Source organism: Cryptomeria japonica, chromosome 11, assembly GCF_030272615.1.
Source record: "Cryptomeria japonica chromosome 11, Sugi_1.0, whole genome shotgun sequence".
Lineage (NCBI taxonomy): Eukaryota > Viridiplantae > Streptophyta > Pinopsida > Cupressales > Cupressaceae > Cryptomeria > Cryptomeria japonica.
The window spans coordinates 576477366-576497422 of record NC_081415.1 but is presented as its reverse complement, the minus strand read 5'-3'; the positions used below and the strand labels follow the sequence as shown (position 1 = coordinate 576497422).

At 35.3% G+C, this 20057-nt stretch overlaps 1 protein-coding gene across 1 annotated transcript in view; it reads left to right on the top strand.

The window, feature by feature from the left end:
• The window catches only part of LOC131029495 (disease resistance protein RUN1-like), a 29263-nt gene extending 12254 nt beyond the window's left edge, over window positions 1-17009 (top strand). The window contains exons 2-4 of the mRNA XM_059214741.1: window positions 14475-14950; window positions 15081-16323; window positions 16556-17009. Coding sequence (XP_059070724.1) covers window positions 14475-14950; window positions 15081-16323; window positions 16556-17009 — 2173 coding nt within the window. The remainder of the gene's footprint in view (window positions 1-14474; window positions 14951-15080; window positions 16324-16555) is intronic.
• Window positions 17010-20057: the final 3048 nt, after the last annotated feature.

Here is a 20057-nt window from a genome sequence, read left to right as displayed (position 1 = left end):
TGTGACTTAACTATTTTCCATAGGTTAATTATTTTATCATTCATATATTACTTTATAATTAAGTAACAAATAGTTTTTAAGGATTAATGATCAACATTTTCTTAGTAGTTAACAATAACCATCAGTATAAATATTTGCAAATTCTTCTTTATCTTTTCTTACCTATTGCATCAACTTTATTACTAGTCCAACAATAACAAGAGTAAATGATTGAAAGAACGAAAAAAGTTTAAATGTGCAAATAAAACAAAACAAAACAATCAAGAAATAAACACAGATTTATCGTGGTTCAGCAATTTGCCTACATCCACACTTGAAGTAGGGGAATTCCTTTATTATAATCATAGTTCAGAATATACATGCATAGCAGCTTATTAAGCATAAAAAAAACATCTAAAACAATACCCATTCAACTCTTTTAAAGAGCTTCCAAAGGAGAACTGAACGGTCATCAATTGGCAAGAAAGGAAGAAGTCCATTGGGCTTCACACACCCAATAATCTCCCACTTGAAGGCCAACGACTACTGCAACAAAAAAACTCCCCCACTTAATCATGTTATCACATTCTGGAGAGGCCGAGAGAAGCTCAACAAAACTTGAACTTCTCTCGAGGAACAACCTTTGTTAGAGCATCAACTGGATTCTCCTTGGTCTCAATCTTCTCCACGTGAAGCTTGCCTCCTTCAACCACATGCCGAATATAGTGGTAAATTAAGTCAATATGTTTAGAGCAACGCTTAGATGTATGATGTTTAGTCATAAATATGGCATTGTTGCTGTCAGAAAACATAGCAAAATCCAATTGCTTTAAGCACAATTCTCTAAACAAAAGTTGCAACCATACCATCTCCTTTACTCCCTTGAAGAGAGCCATATATTTAGCCTCTACAGATGATTGAGCAACCGTATGTTGAAATTTAGAGCCCCAACTGATTGCTGCCCCAACAAATGTGAAAATTTAACCAGAAGTAGATCTTCATTTGCCTAAATCCCCATCAAGATCAGAATATACAAATCCTTACAATTGGGTCTTATCCTTTCCAAAACACAAATTAAAATCATAAGTACCTTAGGATCCATTTGACAACTTCCCAATGAGATTTACCAAGGTTACTCATAAATTTGCTTACTACTCCCACGACATGAGCAATATCTGGGCGAGTAGAAATCATATCATACATAATACTCCCAACCACAGATGTATAAGGAATGTCTTTCATAAAGTCTTGATCCTCTTGTGTTTTAGGATACATTTCAACAGACAAGCGGAAATGAGAAGCTAAAGGAGTGCTTACAGATTTAGCCTCTAACATACCAAATTTGTCCAATACCTTTTCAATGTATTGTTTTTGAGATAACCAGATTTCTCTTTTGTTCCTATCCTGAGAAATAGTCATTCCTAATATTCTTTTTGCTGACACCAAGTATTTCATGGCAAATCTGTTAGATAATTATTTCTTAAGCTCATGAACAATCTTCATGCTAGTGTTGGTCACTAACATGTAATCCACATAAATTAGAAGTATAACAAATTCATCATTAGCAATCATTTAAAATAAACACATGGATCATCTTCTGAGCGTACAAACTTATGGTCAATCATAAACTGATCCAATTTAAGATACCATTTCCTTGGGGCTTTCTTAAGCCCATACAAGATCCACTTCAATCTGCAACAAAGATGTTCCTAACCCTTTTTGGGAAACCCTTCAGATTGCTCCATAAACAATTCCTCATCAATATCACCATATAGAAAGGCGGTCTTAATATCAAACTGTTCGAACTATTCAAGTTTGAGATCTCAAGTTGCAACCAATCCTAAAACAGATCGGATGGTAGTCATTTTCACCACTGGCAAATTTTTTTTACCAAAATTGATGCCTTGCTTCTGAGCATACACCTTGACAACTACTTTGGCACGAAATCATTTTCTCCCTCCATCTTCTTCTTTCATCTTGTAAACCCACTTATTCCTTAATGCCTTTCTATTAGGCGGAAGGGATACCAATTCCCATGTTTGATTTTTTATTAATGTGTCCATCTCTTCATGCATTGCAACTTGCCATTTATCACAATTTACATCCTTCATAGCGGCTTTAAAATTCATTGGCCCTGTATGGTCAGAGATTAGTAAGGTGGGTTCTGCCTCTTCAACAAAAAAAATAGCTCATAATCAGAAAATTTAGCAGGAATTTTTCTTTGTCTGGTAGACTTCCTCAACTCACCAACACAACTTGGATGACTATATTTATTTTGGCCTCCATCAGTGCCCAAATTACCAACATCATTCTTATTCTATCCCTGTAATTTAGAAGTGTTTTCTTCCGTGTTAGAAATTCCCACCCCTATGGATGAGGTGTCCTCTAAAACCTACGTGACACCATACTTTGTTTGGCATTGGGGATTATTGAAATTGCCTTCGTATTTAGCAGAGGAAGAACCAAGTGATGAAGAGGTGGGAGAAGAACCATGTGCTTGATCAACCTACACATGTTGTGCAAACTCCCATCCATGCTCAACTCTAGCAACATGTGAACCCAGTGGTGGAAGATCAACCAATGACTGCGGCAACTACAAATTAGGGGTGATTTGTATATTGCTTGGTAGAGATACATCACGTGGGGCATGGAAGGTTTGAAACGCATCTCCACACCTCCCATCTTCCTTGATACCATGAGCTGTGGGAGTAATGTGGTGATGCAAGCCACTGATTTCTTCCCTATGTGGGGCAGAAAAAGAAGTATGCCCATCCGAGGTGAACCTATCCAATGCACCCTCCCAATCAGTAGAGGAGTGCGAAGGATTGAAGAAATCTTCCCTAGAAACATATTCGCCAAGGGGGTAGAAATTCGAGCATTATTGTGAGAGCTTGAATCCTTTGTGCCAAATTTTGATGCTGAACTAAATTTCTAGCCTGCATTATCATGTTGAGGAGCAGAGGGAGGAAATGTAAAGCACTGCATAGGATGTCTATGAATAGTGACAGAGGCTCCCACCTAATTCGGGACTAATTGCAAACTGAGTTTGGTTAATCCCTGTGAATCACCATTATAAAAAATACAAAGTGGAACAAATTCTTTATTGTCTACTGTTTGTGCTTGCAGGGTTGGAAATGTCTTCTCACAAAAGACAACATCTCTGTTATGTATAATCTTTTGATTAATAAGATCCCATAATCAAAAGCCAAACTAATCTTCACCATAGCCCACAAAGATAGATTTCTAAGGTTTGGGATCCAACTTGGTCCTTTTTTCCTTCGGAACATGTGCATACGCTTCACATCCAAATACCCGAATGTGTGAGTAAGAAATCCTCTTTCCTAGCCATTCCTCTTTCGGAATACCAAAATACAACCAAGATGAAGGGATTCACTTGATCAAATACACTGTCGTATTGCAAGATTCCACACAAAATTCTTTACCCAATCCTGCATTTGAAAGCATACATCATGCCTTCTCAAAAATCATTCCAATTTAACCTCTCTATAGCTCCATTTTTCTTGAGGTGTAAAGGGAATGATTTTAATTCTAGGAATACCATTATCAACACAAAATGTATCAAATTTCAAGGAGTAAAAATCTCCTCCATTATCTATTTTTAAACACTTAATCTTGTGCCTAATCTAATTTTCAACAAGAGCTTTGAATGATTTAAATTTGGAAAATACTAATGACTTCTTTGCAAGCATGTAAATCCAAACTTTCCTTGAATAATCATCTAGAAAATTAACAAAGTAGTTAGCTCATCCAACGGAGGCTACCTCCATAGGTCCAAAGACATCGGAATGAACTAGCTCCAAGGGTGTACCCTTCTTCTCATTACTGGTCTTCAAGAAACTGACCCACTTCTGCTTCTCATAAAGGAAATGTTCACAAAAACCTAAATCCACAGCTTTGAGACCCAAAAGCTAATTCCTTGTGAGCATAACATTGAGCCCTTTCTTGCTCACGTGTCCAAGCCTTTTATGCCAAAGGCCCGCTTTGTTATCTTCAACCGCCATGGCAACTCCCACTTTGTCGTGACCCTCAAATACATAGAGGTTGTTTGATTTGTCACCCTTGGCAATCAACATAGTTCCTTGGGTTACCTTCAAAGTATCTGAAAAAAATGGACATGAAGTCCTTGTGCAAAAAGTTGACCAACGGATATCAAATTTCTTTTCAATTTCAAAACATGTCTAACATCTTTTAACAACCATTGTTTTCCTCCTTCCAGAGGCAATAAAATGTCACCTTTGTCAATAACTTCACAAGATTTATTTTTGCCTAGAAAGATGTTTCCAAATTGACCTTCTTGGTAGTTCATGAATGCCTTCATGCATGAAGTGGCATGGTAGGATGCACTAGAATCAAGCACCCATGAATCTGAAGTGGTGTCAGCAATTGAAAGAACTAAAATACTATCATATTTGTCATAGGCAGTATTTTCTTCGTTGTCTCGTACCTTCTCTTGTACCTTTTTGTAATTTCTATAATCCTTTTTTATATGACCCGGTTTACCACAAAACCAATAGTCACTATTTATGCCTCTAGACTTCAATCTCCTAGCTGATTTGGATCTTTTATGATGATTATTTTTGCCTCTATTATGGCTCCTTCCTCTATTGTTGGTGCTTACAACTGTTAAGTCTTCACCAGATGAGGATTCTTCGTTCTTTCTTCTCGTATCTTTGCTAAGAAGAGTATCCACTACATCATAAAAAACTAGCCTATTCTTGTTGGATACCAAAGTTTTAACTATTGTTATAACTCCATCCCAGCTACTTGGTAAAGAGAATAACAAGAGAATGAATTTGTTCTCGTCATCTTTTGTCATTCCCATTGAATTTTCTTGGGTGATCAAAGTGTTAAGTTCATTGATGTGGTTTGCCATGATGCCTCTTTCCTTCATCTTATGTTCATACAACTTCTTCATGATGAACACCTTATTTGCAGTCGATGCCATTGCATACATGGTTGTAAGTTTGTCCCATACCGCTTTCATTGTCATTTTAGCCATGACATTGAAGAGGACATTATTGGACAGTAAAATAAACATTGTCGCCCTTGCCTTTTTGTTAAGGATTTCCCAATCTTCATCCTTCATCTAAGTTGGCTTCTCTGATTTCCCCTCAAGCATGAGTGAGAGGTCTTTCTTTATTAGAAAAGACTCCATCTATACTTTCCACAAACCAAAATTCTACCCGGATAATTTTTCTACCTTCGCTTCTTCCATGATTCCAGAATTTCAACCACTGAAATCCAAATCAACAATCCAACCTTTGCTTTGATACCAATTATAAATGATTAGAAGAATGAAAAATTTAAACGTGCAAATAAAACATAATAGAACAATCAAGAAATAAACATAGATTTATTGTGGTTCAACAATTTGCCTACATCCACACATGAAGTAGGGGAATTCCTTTATTATAATCATAGTTCTGAATATACATAGATAACAACTTATTAAGATTCAAAAAAACATCTAAAACAATAACCATTCAACTCTTTTAAAGAGCTTCCAAAGGAGAACTGAACGGTCATCAACTGATGGGAAGGGAAGAAGTCTGGTGGGCTTCACACGCCCAACAACAAGTGTCAAGAAAAAGTAATATCAAACTTTTAGATACCTTTATTGGCCCTCCTTAATCTAGCCATTTTCTTAATAACATTATCTATTATCTTTAAAGCATTTTCCATTTTTTTGGCAAAGATGAAGGTTATTAATTATTAGTTCTTACTAAGGAAGTGTACTATTGCATTCATTGAATTTTATTCTTTTATTAGTTTAACCAAACATTACAAAGAATCAAAAAATTTGAACAAAAATACTAGTCTATATTTATTTTTTTCTTTTACATAAATATACAAATGTTAATTTTGTCTCTTTTTATTGGTCCCATTTTATTTTTATATTACATATTTACATATTTTATGTGGGCTCTCTTAATTATATACCATAGGGTACGAAAGTAAAGTACCAATAGTAATTATTATTTTTCTTTTCCTCACATGCCCTCCTACATACTACCAATAGAAATAGGGCCATGTCTATGCTTTCAAAAAAACTTTCATTTATTCAATAGAACACTTTTAACAATTAACAAGAGGGTAAATTTGTCGGTTGCATAACCATTTTGTAGAAATAGTTATATACAATGATGCTATAATATTTTTAAATAAAAAATCTATACCTCCAGAATATTGGATATCATTTACTTTATCCCACAGATCTCTAGTCTTTTTATACTTGATTCATGTTGTGAGTTTCCTAACACTTTTTTTCTTTGTACCCTAAGATGTCTTCAAATGTTTAAAAAACATTACAAGATTGGGCAATGATTTTTTAATGTTTCCAACTTAGTGATAAACTTATAAGTAACTGAGAGGCGGGGGGTGTGAATCAGTGCAAGCAAAAATAACAACACAAAATTGATCACCACTTTAAATAACTTAAACCTTAATAAACATAAAAGAAATATCACCACATAAGCTAACACCCAATATATCATGATCCACATAACACAAATATTTATACATGGAAACCCAAAAGGGAAAAACCACAGTGGGAGTTAGTACCCACAAGATTCACTATCTACATAATAGAAATCTTTGACCAGTTAAGGTCATACAAACATGCCCAGTTAGGAGCAGACCCTGTTAGGAGTCACTTTGTGAAAGGATTTTGATGAGGAGGGATGATAGAAGGTTAGTCTTCTTTGAGGTTGGTGGGCTTTTTTTCTCAATGTTCTTCCCAAATCAATCCCTAGGCACAAATGGGATTCTTCTAAACCTTTCTCCTATCTCCTCCTCTCTATTCAACACTGCTTGCACCCTATTGTATTGGACATCACTCCTCCTTACCTTCCATGCTAAGGTATTCAAGTCTAAAATGAGGTCCTCTTGAGTGTCGACAAAAATGAACAAGTTTGGTTGTCCAACTGGCTGAATCTCCTCTCTTCCCGGAATGGGCAACTGTTGGAGAACCATGGTTTACCTAATCTTATTTGCTCCTTTAAGGATTTCAATCATATTAATCTATTGATTGAGCATCTGGATAGGTCTGAAGGTATGATGACTGTCCTTCACTTCTCAAGAATGGAAATTTCTCAATTGGATGCAAAGAACGTAGGGTTACTCAAAGCAACTTTCTAGGTGCAAAAGGTCCATTTGATCAAATGGCTCAATACAATGCTTTGTATATTGTAGTAGGGTGTCTCAGGTCTCTACTCATCAATTTTGATGATTTGAAACAACCAATTTCTTCCCCTTCCTTACCGATTTCATGAATTGGTCAAATTTGCTCCAAAAAGGCTACTAGAATTAGCCCTAGTTTTTAATGAAATTTGTTCACCTTGCTCAACCTGCTAAACTTCATGACAAACCCTTGGAGATGTGGTCATTTGATGTTGAAATCTCAAGGATTTTTGCTATGGCAAGTACTGTATGGACTTGTTTAGTGCTGTCCCACAAAATAGGCACTTTTCAAGGGTTTTTGAAAGTTTTAGTGAGGGTTTGCAATTTACAAGTTTTCTTCATGATACTAGGCCAACTTAAATGCTTCAATCCTTGATTTAACATATGCCAAACACCTCCAAAGATTCAAAACTTATCTTGTAATATTGTCATTATATCAAACAAGTGTCATACTGCTGCCCTTACACAGAAATAATAGTCTAGATGACTAGGACAGCAACGTTTTTAAGATTTTGCATACACTTTGATCATTGATAAGCCAAATACAATGAAATTATGTCAATTAGGGATGCAACAATGGTTTGATATTAGTTGGAACACCATGCACAGCAATTAAGAAAGGATTTTATAACTGTTGTTCATACACAGTCAACACTGCATTTTTTGACAGCAATAAGGTGCATTTTTGACAGCAACTTCCTTTCTTTGTTTTGTTTGCTTCTTTACTCTGCCCCTGGCCTGCAAGAAGGTGTTAAGGGCATGATAGAATAATGAATTTATCCTCTTCAAAGATCTTGAAGGTTTGAATACTTAAAGGATGACACAAATCAAGACAACCTTATATGACTGTGACAAAAAGTACACTGTTTTAGGATCCTTATTTAGGTCCTTTACAATCAATTTGTGTAACCTGTCAGCTCAACATTGAAACCACTTGCAAATAAATTTTCATGATGCAAGACAGAGGAATTCATCATTTCATACTATCCATTTAGAGAGGTTGGCAATGAGGATCTAACAATGAAACAGTGACTCACTATTTTGCAGTCCGTTTTACACCTTTGCCTCTTACATCCAACCAAGTCATGGGAGAGACAAGGATGGTAAAGTATAATTCTGACTCTTTCCAACTTGTTTCTTCTTTAACATTTCAAGGTACAGTGCTATGAACAGCAAAGTACCATTTAAACAAACTTGAGAATACCCAAGCCAAGTTGCTCACTTCACACACTTGCCATGGGCTTACAAACACTTGTACATTGCTAGAAAAAGAAAATGGATGTATGGTACAGTATGTACAGATCCAACAAATTCCCTCAAAGCCATGGATGAAGAGACCTTGAAGAAATTAGTTGGACCATGAATAATCTTCCATTGGAACCACAAAACAATGCCTTTTTCAAGAGCACTTCAAACAAAACTTGTTCCAAACCCCAAGAAAAGATCAGAGATCACTACTCAAACATCAAGAGAGACCATACCAATCAAAAAGAGCAGTACGGACTCATGGAGCCATGGTACGGACTGTACTCTCAAAAGTGCAGAAAATTAGTTAAGAACTCACAAAAATGAGAGCAAAATAAGTATTTCTCTTAATTTTCCAAAATGAACAACCCATACAATGATTGGAACATGGTTTATATACATTTTCCAACTTGTTGAAGCCCTTTTATGGATAGGTACAGGCTGGAACTAACCAAAACCACCAAAAACCACTTTTTGACAACTTTTGACAACTTTTTGACAACATTTTGTTGCTCAAAAATTGCATTTTGACTTCCGGTGACTTGGCACTCAAAGAAATGACTCAACATCATTTAGAAACACTAAATAAACATTCCCCAATGCCTTTCAAGGCTTTACAACATCAAAAATTCAAAAATGCTCATTTGGACCCAAAATTGACAATTTTTAGCCTACCGAGCAAAAAACCAAAAAAAAAATCTTGGAAACTCACAAAATGAGTTCCAAACCTTATTACACCACAAAACAAACCTATTAAACCTACTAGAATCATAAAATAAACACACATGCTTAATTTGCAATAAAAATGTTATACCTGCTAGGATTTGAGCATTCAAGTGCTCAGGTGCTCCTGCACCAGATTTAGAACCCAAGCTAATGAGTCACCTAGTGAAGGGATTTCAATCTCATCCCTGTTAAAAGGTTTTCCCTATTAGGAGAAACCTTGCAAGAGGATTTAGAATCAAGTTAATGAGTTACCCTATTAGGGGATTTACAATTTGAGGCATGTTAGGACCTACCCGGTTAGGGGATTTGATTGCTGCAACTATTAGGAAAACAACAGTAAAATGATCTGCATGTAGCACCTCTATGCCTGATAAGATTCACTTTTGTTCCACTTAATACATCAACACATCAATACTAAGCTTCTTAATTTACCACACAATAAAACTCTCAATATTCACTTATGATCTCATTCACCATCTCATAACTCATCACACTTTTTATAAACATCAATTTAGTTGGCTAATAACCTTGGAACAATTTCCTAGGTTCAATGAATCTAGACAATCTTACACTTCATGCTTTACTTATATCGTCCACCGACATAACAAGCCAAAAATAAAATATAATCATTACCGGTTTAACTAATTTAAGTCATTTTGCTCTACCGGTTGACTATCCTTCAAGATTGACTGCTTTGTTTATCAAAACTTTCTCATCCTATTGAATCTGCCAATGTAGTGTTGAATATACCTGCAAGTACCTATCTGCAACATTCCTGTAGAACCACATCACCTAACTCTTTATTTATCACTCATACTGGTTTCTTTGAATACAACTTTGTTCCTGTTTACCGGTTGAAGTCCTATTTTCCAGTTCACTGATAAACTGTCTCCTCTACTGGTTGGCCTAAAAGACTTAGATGACTATCAAAACATAATTTCCATCAATGAAAACATAAAGCAAGTCATCATTCAACTTACTACATCAAAACATCATCATCAAGCCAACACTTAGTTTAAAATCTTATGCCTCAATAGTGTGCTCTCACCTAATGTTCAACATTATAGCCTCTTATTTTTACTTCCTTACATATTCCATCCTCACACACATTCATTTTGAATCAATTATTATATCTTAAACACTTTTAATTAATAACATGTCTTTTATCTGTAGTGTCATAAAATTGTGACTCTAGCAATATTAACCATATTTGAGGTCCTCACCTTGGCAATGACATCTTCCTTCCCAACTGAGACCTCTCGTTGCACTTTCACCTTGAACCCCTCCCTGTTTGAGCTTTGTTTCTACCTTTAGACCTTGTCTGGGCCCCAAGATAGGTCAGGATAGGGGCGTGGCGCCCCTATCCCCCTCTTAAGGGGCCCTAAGATAGGTCTCCCTGGCCCTATATGCATTCTAGGATTTCAAATCTCCTTGATGTCAGCCTTTGGTGAGATGAATTAATCTTCTGAGGCATGTATAAAATGGATTTGGTCCCCTCATTTGCATAGACAGGAAAGACATGAGTAGGCGGTGCATGAAATACATGATAGGTGAAATTCAAGCAAAAGGTCTTCATTATCAAGCATTCAAGCATTCAAATCTTCTTCATTCATCCATTGGAGCAACATTACAACTTTCATTGGCAAGCATGTGTGTGTGTTAGAGTTTTGTCATGTTACATGTCATTGTTGGCAATATTACATTATAAGGATATTGAGAAGGTTGTTGATGATTATGGACATAATTGATTAAAGATGTTTTACTATCTTGATATTATTATTTTGTCATTGATGTCAAGAAATTGATTCTCTAATTCAGTATGATGTTGCCATATCTTGAGAAATATGACATGAAGATTATAAAGAAGTCAGTAAAGACATAGGAAAGAATATGATGAATAAGGGGATAAGTTATTCAACTACTACCGAGTTATACAATGATGAGATCCTGATGTTTTAGATTGTTTTAACATCATACATATGTTGTAAAATGTAAAGGTTAATACTATACTATGTTATCAAGCAAAGAACCTAGTCGGTAAACCCTAAGGTTATCACAGTCGGTTAATGAAGACAGAATGTCTACCGAGTGAAGTTTAGTATTCACCGAGTTGTAATTGAGCTATAACAGAATGCATTAAATGTTTACATGTGATATTTAATGAAAGAAGCTGATGAGCTGGAGTGGATCAATGATTGGCAAGCCGTGGAAGAAGTTTGTTAAATGAATCTAAGGCAATGGAAAGTCGGCAAGAAGATCTATAGCTTAGATTGAACCGCATTACCCTAACACAAGTTCCAAGGTGAATGTACAAGTTCCAAGGCAGGGTAAAACATTTTCAGATCGAAAGATACAATGAACCTGGACAAGATTGAAGATCTGATGGCTATGATTGATCATGGGAAATGTGATCAAGGAGATTAAGCGGTTAGAAGATTGTTTATAAATAGGAAACTGTTGATAAACAATGTATGCGGGCAAGTGTATGCACAGGGATGCTACATAGTGATTACCGAGCACAGAAGCTTGAAGACCTGTTAGAATAACAGAGTATTGATGCCCAGCAGATAGACAAGATTATTTCTATGTCTAGATTGTATTGAACAAATAGGAATCTGCTTTAGCATTTTAGATGTGAAGTTGCAAATAGATTGTATTACTATTATTTTGTGAAAGTGATAGGAAATCTCGTAACCGAGTGGACTTAACAATCTTATATGTAAATCCTCTAACAAGGTGACATTCTAATTGAGTGTTTGAAATCCTTTGACAAGGTCACTTCTAACAAAGTGAAGATCCTAACAGATCTGAGGGAAATCCCTTAACTGGGTCACATCTAGCAATGTGTTTGTAATCTTTAACAAGATTTGCTTTTAACCGAGCATACTCTAGAAGAGTATATTTCATAGTGGGTCTGAAATCCCACAATGGTTTTTCCCTATTTGGGTTTCCACGTTAAATCTGGTGTTATGAGGTTTATATTGTTCATATTCTTTTGAGTTTGCATGTTTGACAGTTTTTGGTTATATGACTGATATATATATGTTACCGAGGTTGAATCTGATGTTTTTATAGATGATTAAGTTTGTATGATTCACCCCCCCCCCCCCTCTCATCTTGTTGGCTATTGGATCTGTACTTATATTAAGTATCAGAACTATCAGTCATATCATACAACATTTGTGATTACATTCAAGAAGCGACTTGAAACCATCATCAACAAATTGCAGATCTATAAGATGTGCATTTCCATTGTTTACATTCAAGCATTTGCAATTACTTTCTTTCAAGGTTGATTCCTCAACCGGGGTTTGACTGAGGCAAACCTCTATCCACAACCCTTCTTCTCTTCTTTTCCATGTATAGGTTGTAGGTGCACAACTATATTTTTCAGATTTGGACTACATTTACAGAGGCGGAAAAACCCTTTTCGTTTCACGGATTTTTCAGAGGACCGTGTGTACTTTCAATACGGTCCTGATTAATTTTCTCCAAATTTGCAGGGCAAATCCGTATCAGTCTAAATATCTCAAATCCAAAGTTACAACGTGATCCAGAACCGGTAGGTCCTCATTTCACTCATTTTATCTCTCTTTCCTACATAGTCAACAAGTCAACTTTCCCATTTACAAAAGAGGGCAAATCACACTTCAACCCTTGCAATCCACTTGGAATTCACATCCTCGTTTCCCTTGGATTTGGATCTAGTAGATTCAAGCCCCTCTTTTGAATGTAAAGTTCCTCCAAGCGAAAATCATCCTAGTGACTTCCTTTCTCTCTCCTAGGTGGGGAGTCACTAGGGTCCAATTTTCCAATTTACATTATCCAATGCAAATTATTTGTTTGGAATCAATACATATATGTCATCTTCATCTCGATTTTTTATGGACAATTTATTTTTATCTTATTTTAATCATTTTATTTTTTATTTTTTTTCAACAATCTATAACTTATTTGTTTTGGCTCTCAATTAATCACCTTTTACTAGAAATAGTATGTGATTTTATCAAACATCGTCAGCAATTATAATTGTTTTTTTACTATTATATTAGTTATAAATCAATTTAATTCAAAAGTGTAGATTAAACAATTCAAATATTAAAAAAGATAATATAAAAAAGTTGTAAAGCTTAGGTACTCTTATAAAGTGTCAAATCTTTTCTTTTGTCCTATAAAAACAATTAATATATTATTTTTACTAAATATTTAAATAAAGATAATATAATATATAGTTATTATAAATAATATGATTTTTATAAATAATATTAATTAAAATATTAAATAGTTTACATGTATTTTTATTTATTTATGTTCATTATCTAATTATATATAATTTTAAAAATATATATTCTATTATTACATATTATATAATAATATGAATAAATTCAATTTATTAATTATACATTATTTTGATATAAATTAATTGTTACATTTATTTTTTATTTAATATTATAATTTTTTATGCTAAATATATTATATCAATCTTTAATATTTATTTATGTTTTTTATATAAATATTTATATTTATTATTATATATTATGTCTAAATAACATACATTATCAAATAAAAATATAATATAATATAATAGATAATTACTATATATAATATAATGTTTACATATCATATTAATTAAAATACTAAATATAGTATTTGTATTATTTATTCATATTTTTTAATTAAATATATATTTCTTCAACTCTTTTTAAATATTTATTTGTTCCTCTTTAGCTCTTTTTACACAAATATGTAGAATGTCATCTACAAATAGCAAATATATTTTAAATTATTTTATAATTAATAATAATTTGTTTCTCCTTATGTATCTCTATCTCTATCTCTATCATTATTTCTCACTCTTCCCCTTTATCTCTTTCTTCAAATTTCCCCTCTTCCTCTTTATCTATATCTCATTATATACATATGTATCTCTTATTCACTCCATACCTCCCCTATCTTTCTTTCTCTGTATATTTCTACCTCTTTCTACTTCTCTCTCCATCTCCTTCTTTTTATCTCTATTTTTCCATATCCCTCTTACTCTCTTCTTGTGGACATCTTTCACTCTATATTTTTATCTCCCTCTTGCCTCTTCAATCAACACTATTGATAAGAACTTGACGCATTGCATCCCTTAACACAATATCTAATTTACAAATTTAAATTTAAATTTTTATTATTACTATATTGTGGATCATTAAATATTTTTTCAATTTTGTATGCTTTATATCTTTCTTTCTATTATCAAAATAATATTTTTTACAAATAAGAAACAGCCTTGAATTTGCATCCTAAGTGGAATTGACCCATGCAAGGCGATTTTGTAGGTACGAAGCAAGACTAGTAAAAAGAGTTGTGAAAGTCGTATTGGATGCCTTGCAGAAGAATGCTCCACTGGATGTTGCTATGTATCCTATTGGACTCGAAAGGAGTAAACGTCAGCTAGTCGACCTTGTAAATCTGAGTTCGACGACCATAACAATGAGTGTGGGGATAAGCGGTTTAGGCGGTGTTGGGAAAACCACCTTGGCCAAGGCTGTTTACAATGAAATTCACCGCACGTTTGATGCTTGTTCTTTTCTCTTCAACATTGGAGCTTCTGCACAGAACGGTTCAACACTTGCGGACTTGCAACGAAGGATTTTAAGGGATTTGGTAAAGTATAACGGAGACGTTTCTAGTGTTGATGCAGGAAAAGTTCTCATGAGGGATCGATTGCAAGGAGTTCGGGCCCTTGTCATTTTGGACGATGTGAATCATGTGTCACAGCTGCATGCAGTGTGTGGGGATTGGTTTGGTCCTGGTAGTAGACTCATCATTATTTCGCGGGACCGCCACATACTCCATCATGGTAAAGTCAAATCAGTCCATGAAATGAGTGGACTGACAGAGGAGGAAGCTCTCCAATTGTTCAGTTGTCATGCTTTCTCTAGGAACATTTCCGGAGAATCCCTACGAAGAGCTCTCTACAAGAATTGCAAAGGCCTGTGGTGGGATTCCTCTCCCATTAATAGTCATGGGAGCACATCTGTCTGATAAGAAGGAGCCCAACGACATCGAATGCTGGAAAGAAGCTGTCATGAACGTTGGAGAAAACCCCGACATATTTACAGTTCTTCGAATCAGTTATGACGGACTTAGTTCTGTTGAGAAGGAAATATTTCTCGATATAGCTTGTTGCCTTCTTGGTGAGAAGAAAACAGAAGCTGTTATTTTCTGGGAATTTTTCTACCCAAATAAAGTTCAAACAGCCATCAAGAATCTTTCACTGAAAATGCTTATAAACGTGCATGGCCGTGAGGATCTCCTCAATATGCATGACCTCCTGTGGCAAATGGGAAGAGCAATTCAAGAGCAGTCTGGTAAGTATAGCAGATTGCGCCTGCCTATGGGCCCACAGAATGATTTAAACACAGAGAGAGCCGGGGATGTGAATATGCTTGTTTACACAGGAGAGAATAGAAGAAAGCCTGTTAAACTGCCTAGCATGCCTCACCTGCGCTACCTATATGTGCAAAATACAAAACTAGTAGGCAACATTGGAAACCTAGCTCCGAATTTGATATGGATAAGAGTTAAAAATTGTGAGTTTTTAAGTGATAGTCACACATGGAGAATGTTAAGAAACAGATACCAGATCGACAATTGGTCTCAGCTAAGAATCTTTATTCTAGAGCAATGTACAACTATTAAGAGAATCCCAGGCACGCTTGACAGCTTAGTGAACCTCCAACGCTTGAGTCTGGTGGATTGTTCAGCTCTCACAACTCTTCCAAACGCACTCGGTAACATGCCACAACTCAAGAAGTTCATTTTGTGCGGCTGTGCAAGTTTAACAAGACTCCCTGATACCGTAGGCAACATGGAGCAGCTCGAAGAGTTTTATATGGGAGGCTGTTCTAATGTTAAATGCTTACCCAGCACAATAGGTAATTTGGCTAAACTACGATTGTTCAATTTGGATGGCTGTACAAATCTAAAGAATCTTCCCGAAACAATGGGCAACTTGGCACAACTCCAGCTGTTGGACTTGTATGGATGCACGGGTTTACAAAGACTTCCTTCCACGGTGGGTAAGTTAGCTCAGCTTAGGTGGCTAAACATTCATGGATGCTCGGGCCTTGGAAGTTTCGAAGATATGATTGTCAAGTTACCCGAGCTCAGGAGGTTAAACAGGTAAAAGACTTTGCAGTTGGCATTTAAATTGATGCGCTACATACTCTTTTCAGAATTTTGCAAGAAGATTTGCTTCTTTAATTTCTATATTGTTTGAATTTTTTTCTCTCATTATCGAGTGCGTCAAATGATCATAAATTTTACAGATACGATGGATTAGGGAGCTTAATAGAGAAGAGGTTTAATGTCTACCTGGGTTCAAGGCACGAGAAACAGTTGATCATCTGTACAGATCTCTGCGCAAGACGTCACTTCGTATAACCAGGGGTTTGGAGGATGACCAAAGGGAAAACACAGACCGGTTATATAGTAAAAGTAGTAAAACTCATATTCAGTGTACTGCAATGTGTGAAACCAGCGCAGATATAGAAAAGAGTTCGGAGGCAGACAGCGTTGGCAAAATAAGGCGGTTGATTGAAGAGGCAATTTTGAAGAGTGATATTCTTGTTCCTGGAGGTTGCACATTGCCTAAATGTCAGAAAGGGACGATATTGATGTCCAACTCGGATGCACTCGTTGTTCCTTTCTATGTTGATGTGGAGCCCTTTCATGACCGAGGCGACGTCAATCCCTCCTTGATTCGCTTTGCGGGGGACATGTATATGGAAATCTCTCTAGAGAATCAGGATAAGAGGACATGCACGCTGTGGTCCGTCCCTTGGGACATGTGGGTACTATTTAACTAATCAATATGGTTTATTATTCATTTTAGTTGTTGATAATTGATGCGATCATCCAGTTCTGCCCGTCAAATCATCATGCAAGCAATTCGTAGCCTCAAAAAGAACAAACAGTATTAATTCTCCAGTCTCAATTGGAAAGTAGAAAGTCATGGGTCAGCCATAGCACCGGCCGCAACTCTTTTGAATTCACTTTCATGTTTAGAGTCACCGCTTGTGTTGGCCCTTTCGTCAGACTGCTTGCCTTGTTTCGTGGCTTTCCTTTTGCCTCTCTTTTGAATTCACTTTCATGTTTATAGTCACTGCTTGTGCTGGCCCTTTCGTCAGACTGCTTGCCTTGTTTCGTGGCTTCCCTTTTGCCTCTCTTTTGAATTCACTTTCATGTTTAGAGTCACTGCTTGTATTGGCCCTTTCGTCAGACTGCTTGCCTTGTTTCGTGGCTTCCCTTTTGCCTCTCTTTTGAATTCACTTTCATGTTTAGAGTCACTGCTTGTGCTGGCCCTTTCATCAGACTGCTTGCTTTGTTTCGTGGCTTCCCTTTTGCCTCTTCTCACAGACTGGGTTATCATTTTCAATTGATCTGTAGTTATTGCAGTTATTAGTATTAGTGAAAGGATTTAGTAGTTGAGCCTATTTCAATGGTTGTGATAGTATTTGTTGATTTAATGTTCAATATTTTTTACAACATAGCATCAATAGTTGTGACTTTAAAGTTGTTATTAAAATGATGACTAACCAAAATTGAATGAAATGTATCCCTAAGCACTAAAAAGCAATGAATGATGTGATGCCACATCAACACACAAGTATTGGTTTCACTTTTGTCCAAGTATGAGTCTCACTTTTTTTTTGGGTTCTTTTGGACACCTTGGCAAAAAGTATGCTGATTTGGCATCATATTTGATGATGTGGCCCTAAAACCTTTGTTATAAGTAGAGGACTTGCCAAATAAACTGTTGTAAAAAATTGGGAGTGATTTGAAATTTCCACAGAAGATTTTAAAAGTACAAAGTTAAGATGCTCAACTACTAGATCCTCTCCCCATATTAAATTTGACAACTTATTTGATATTACATTAAAATTATCTACAAACTGAAATTTTACTATCTCCAACTTTACTTTGATATCCCTAATAATAACAAAATACCTTGCAGACCCTGGACATGGACCGGAATTGGAAACTATTAAAGCTATCATCTAGACTAAAATATGGAAAAAGCTGATCCACTTCTTTGGTATCGGTTGATGGGAAGAACGAACTGTACTTACTTTCCACTCATTTTACTTGATCAACATATATGCGTTCATATGCTCATTGTGCCAAGAGTAATGTAAATATGATACAAATTTCATTTTTTAGGTTGGCCTAATATCTCGAATGTATGATCTTTCTATTTTCCCTTTCGGATATCTTGCAAGTATATGACCTATTTTTTGTTTAAATATTAATTTAATTCCCTCTATGTTTAGTAGAAAAAACTAAAAGTTTCAAGACTAGGTAGAGGAGTATGTACGTTGCATTCGTAGACATAGAAATCCAATAGGTAGGAACAATTCAAACACCATTTTTATTTCTACTATTAAAATAATGTGAGTAGTAAACCATATATTTATAGTTTGTGTGGTTTTTGTATTTCATTATATCTCACTATTTTTTTTATGTTTTTCAGATTCGAATAAATTTGCAACACAAGCATTGATGTTCTTGTTTTTACTTATCAAAATATTACCAAAAAACAAGAAAGTCTAGACTACAAAAGAGTCCTTAGTCTGGAAGGAAAACATCAAATGTCAAAGACTAGAGAATGGAGTACCACTTAGCAGAATGGTGACCTCCATGATCAAACAATGCTTCTAAAAGGTTTAGTTTTGAAGGTAACTAAAGACAATGATATTCCTTCATTAGATGTTGTAATGATTGATGCCACACTCCCCATTTTCATGACTCCTTTAACTTTTTCTTCTATTTCTTTATGGTATTAGTATTCCTACTCATTCGGAATAGCAATGAGCTGTTTATTTTAAATGCATATAATAGTCCATTAAAATGGGCTCCCTTTTAAAGTCTACATTACATCAAACAATATTATTTGTCTCAAGGTGTCTATTGTTACAAATATATGCTTTGTTGTCATTGATGTCAAATAGTGTGGTCCAGATGGGTTCTAGTCCAGACATTAGCAGAGTTAGCTATAGTGATAAAGTGTTTACAGTTATGCTTTTGGACCAAAGGTTACTATGGCTTGGTACTATGGTTTGGACTTGGATAGGTTGCATTAACATTTGATCCGATTGATATTAGCATGTTTGAATGTTGTTGATGGTGAGGATATTTCATCTGGATGTTGGTTGTTTTGGTCTGGAATTTTGCTATTGTGGATTGATATGATTGGTACATATGTCCGGGCTATGCTATCAAAATTAGACATAACATATATTTTAGTTTCGGTGGTGGCATGGGAAGTATTCTTTTGATATGGTGTTGCACGTTTGTTTTTATTCCAGATTATGTTCTATGTGTTTCATATTTTGGTTTGGTTGTATAATTTGGATCAGAGATGTGCATACATGTTACAACCTTTCTTTTGGCCAACTTGGTGAAGATGTTTTTATTCCAGATTTGTAAATATGGACATACATAGGATAGATGATTTTTTCATCAAGACAGACAAAGATATATGTGAGTGTGGAATACAATGGTGAATTTGTGTGCGACTTGATGTAAGGATGACGATGCAAGTGAAGTTGCTTCATTATAAGGTATTGCAGTATAAAGGTGACAATCGATATAAGAGCAATGATCTTGAGACTTCAAGGTCCAAATATTTCGGTAAAGTCAAAATTTGTCATGTAATAGAGACTGTAACCAACATTCTAAGATGCTCTTATTCGTACAGTTATTTTTCTATAAGTTGTAATCTTGTATCTTGCTCTATTGTAGTTAGCATCAAGTTAGCAAGTCATTTTTGTATCTTGCCCCAAATGCAATTAACCTTGGTCTACAAGTCCGAAGAAATTAGTTCCCTTTTTGTAAAACATTTCTATTTAGTGAAT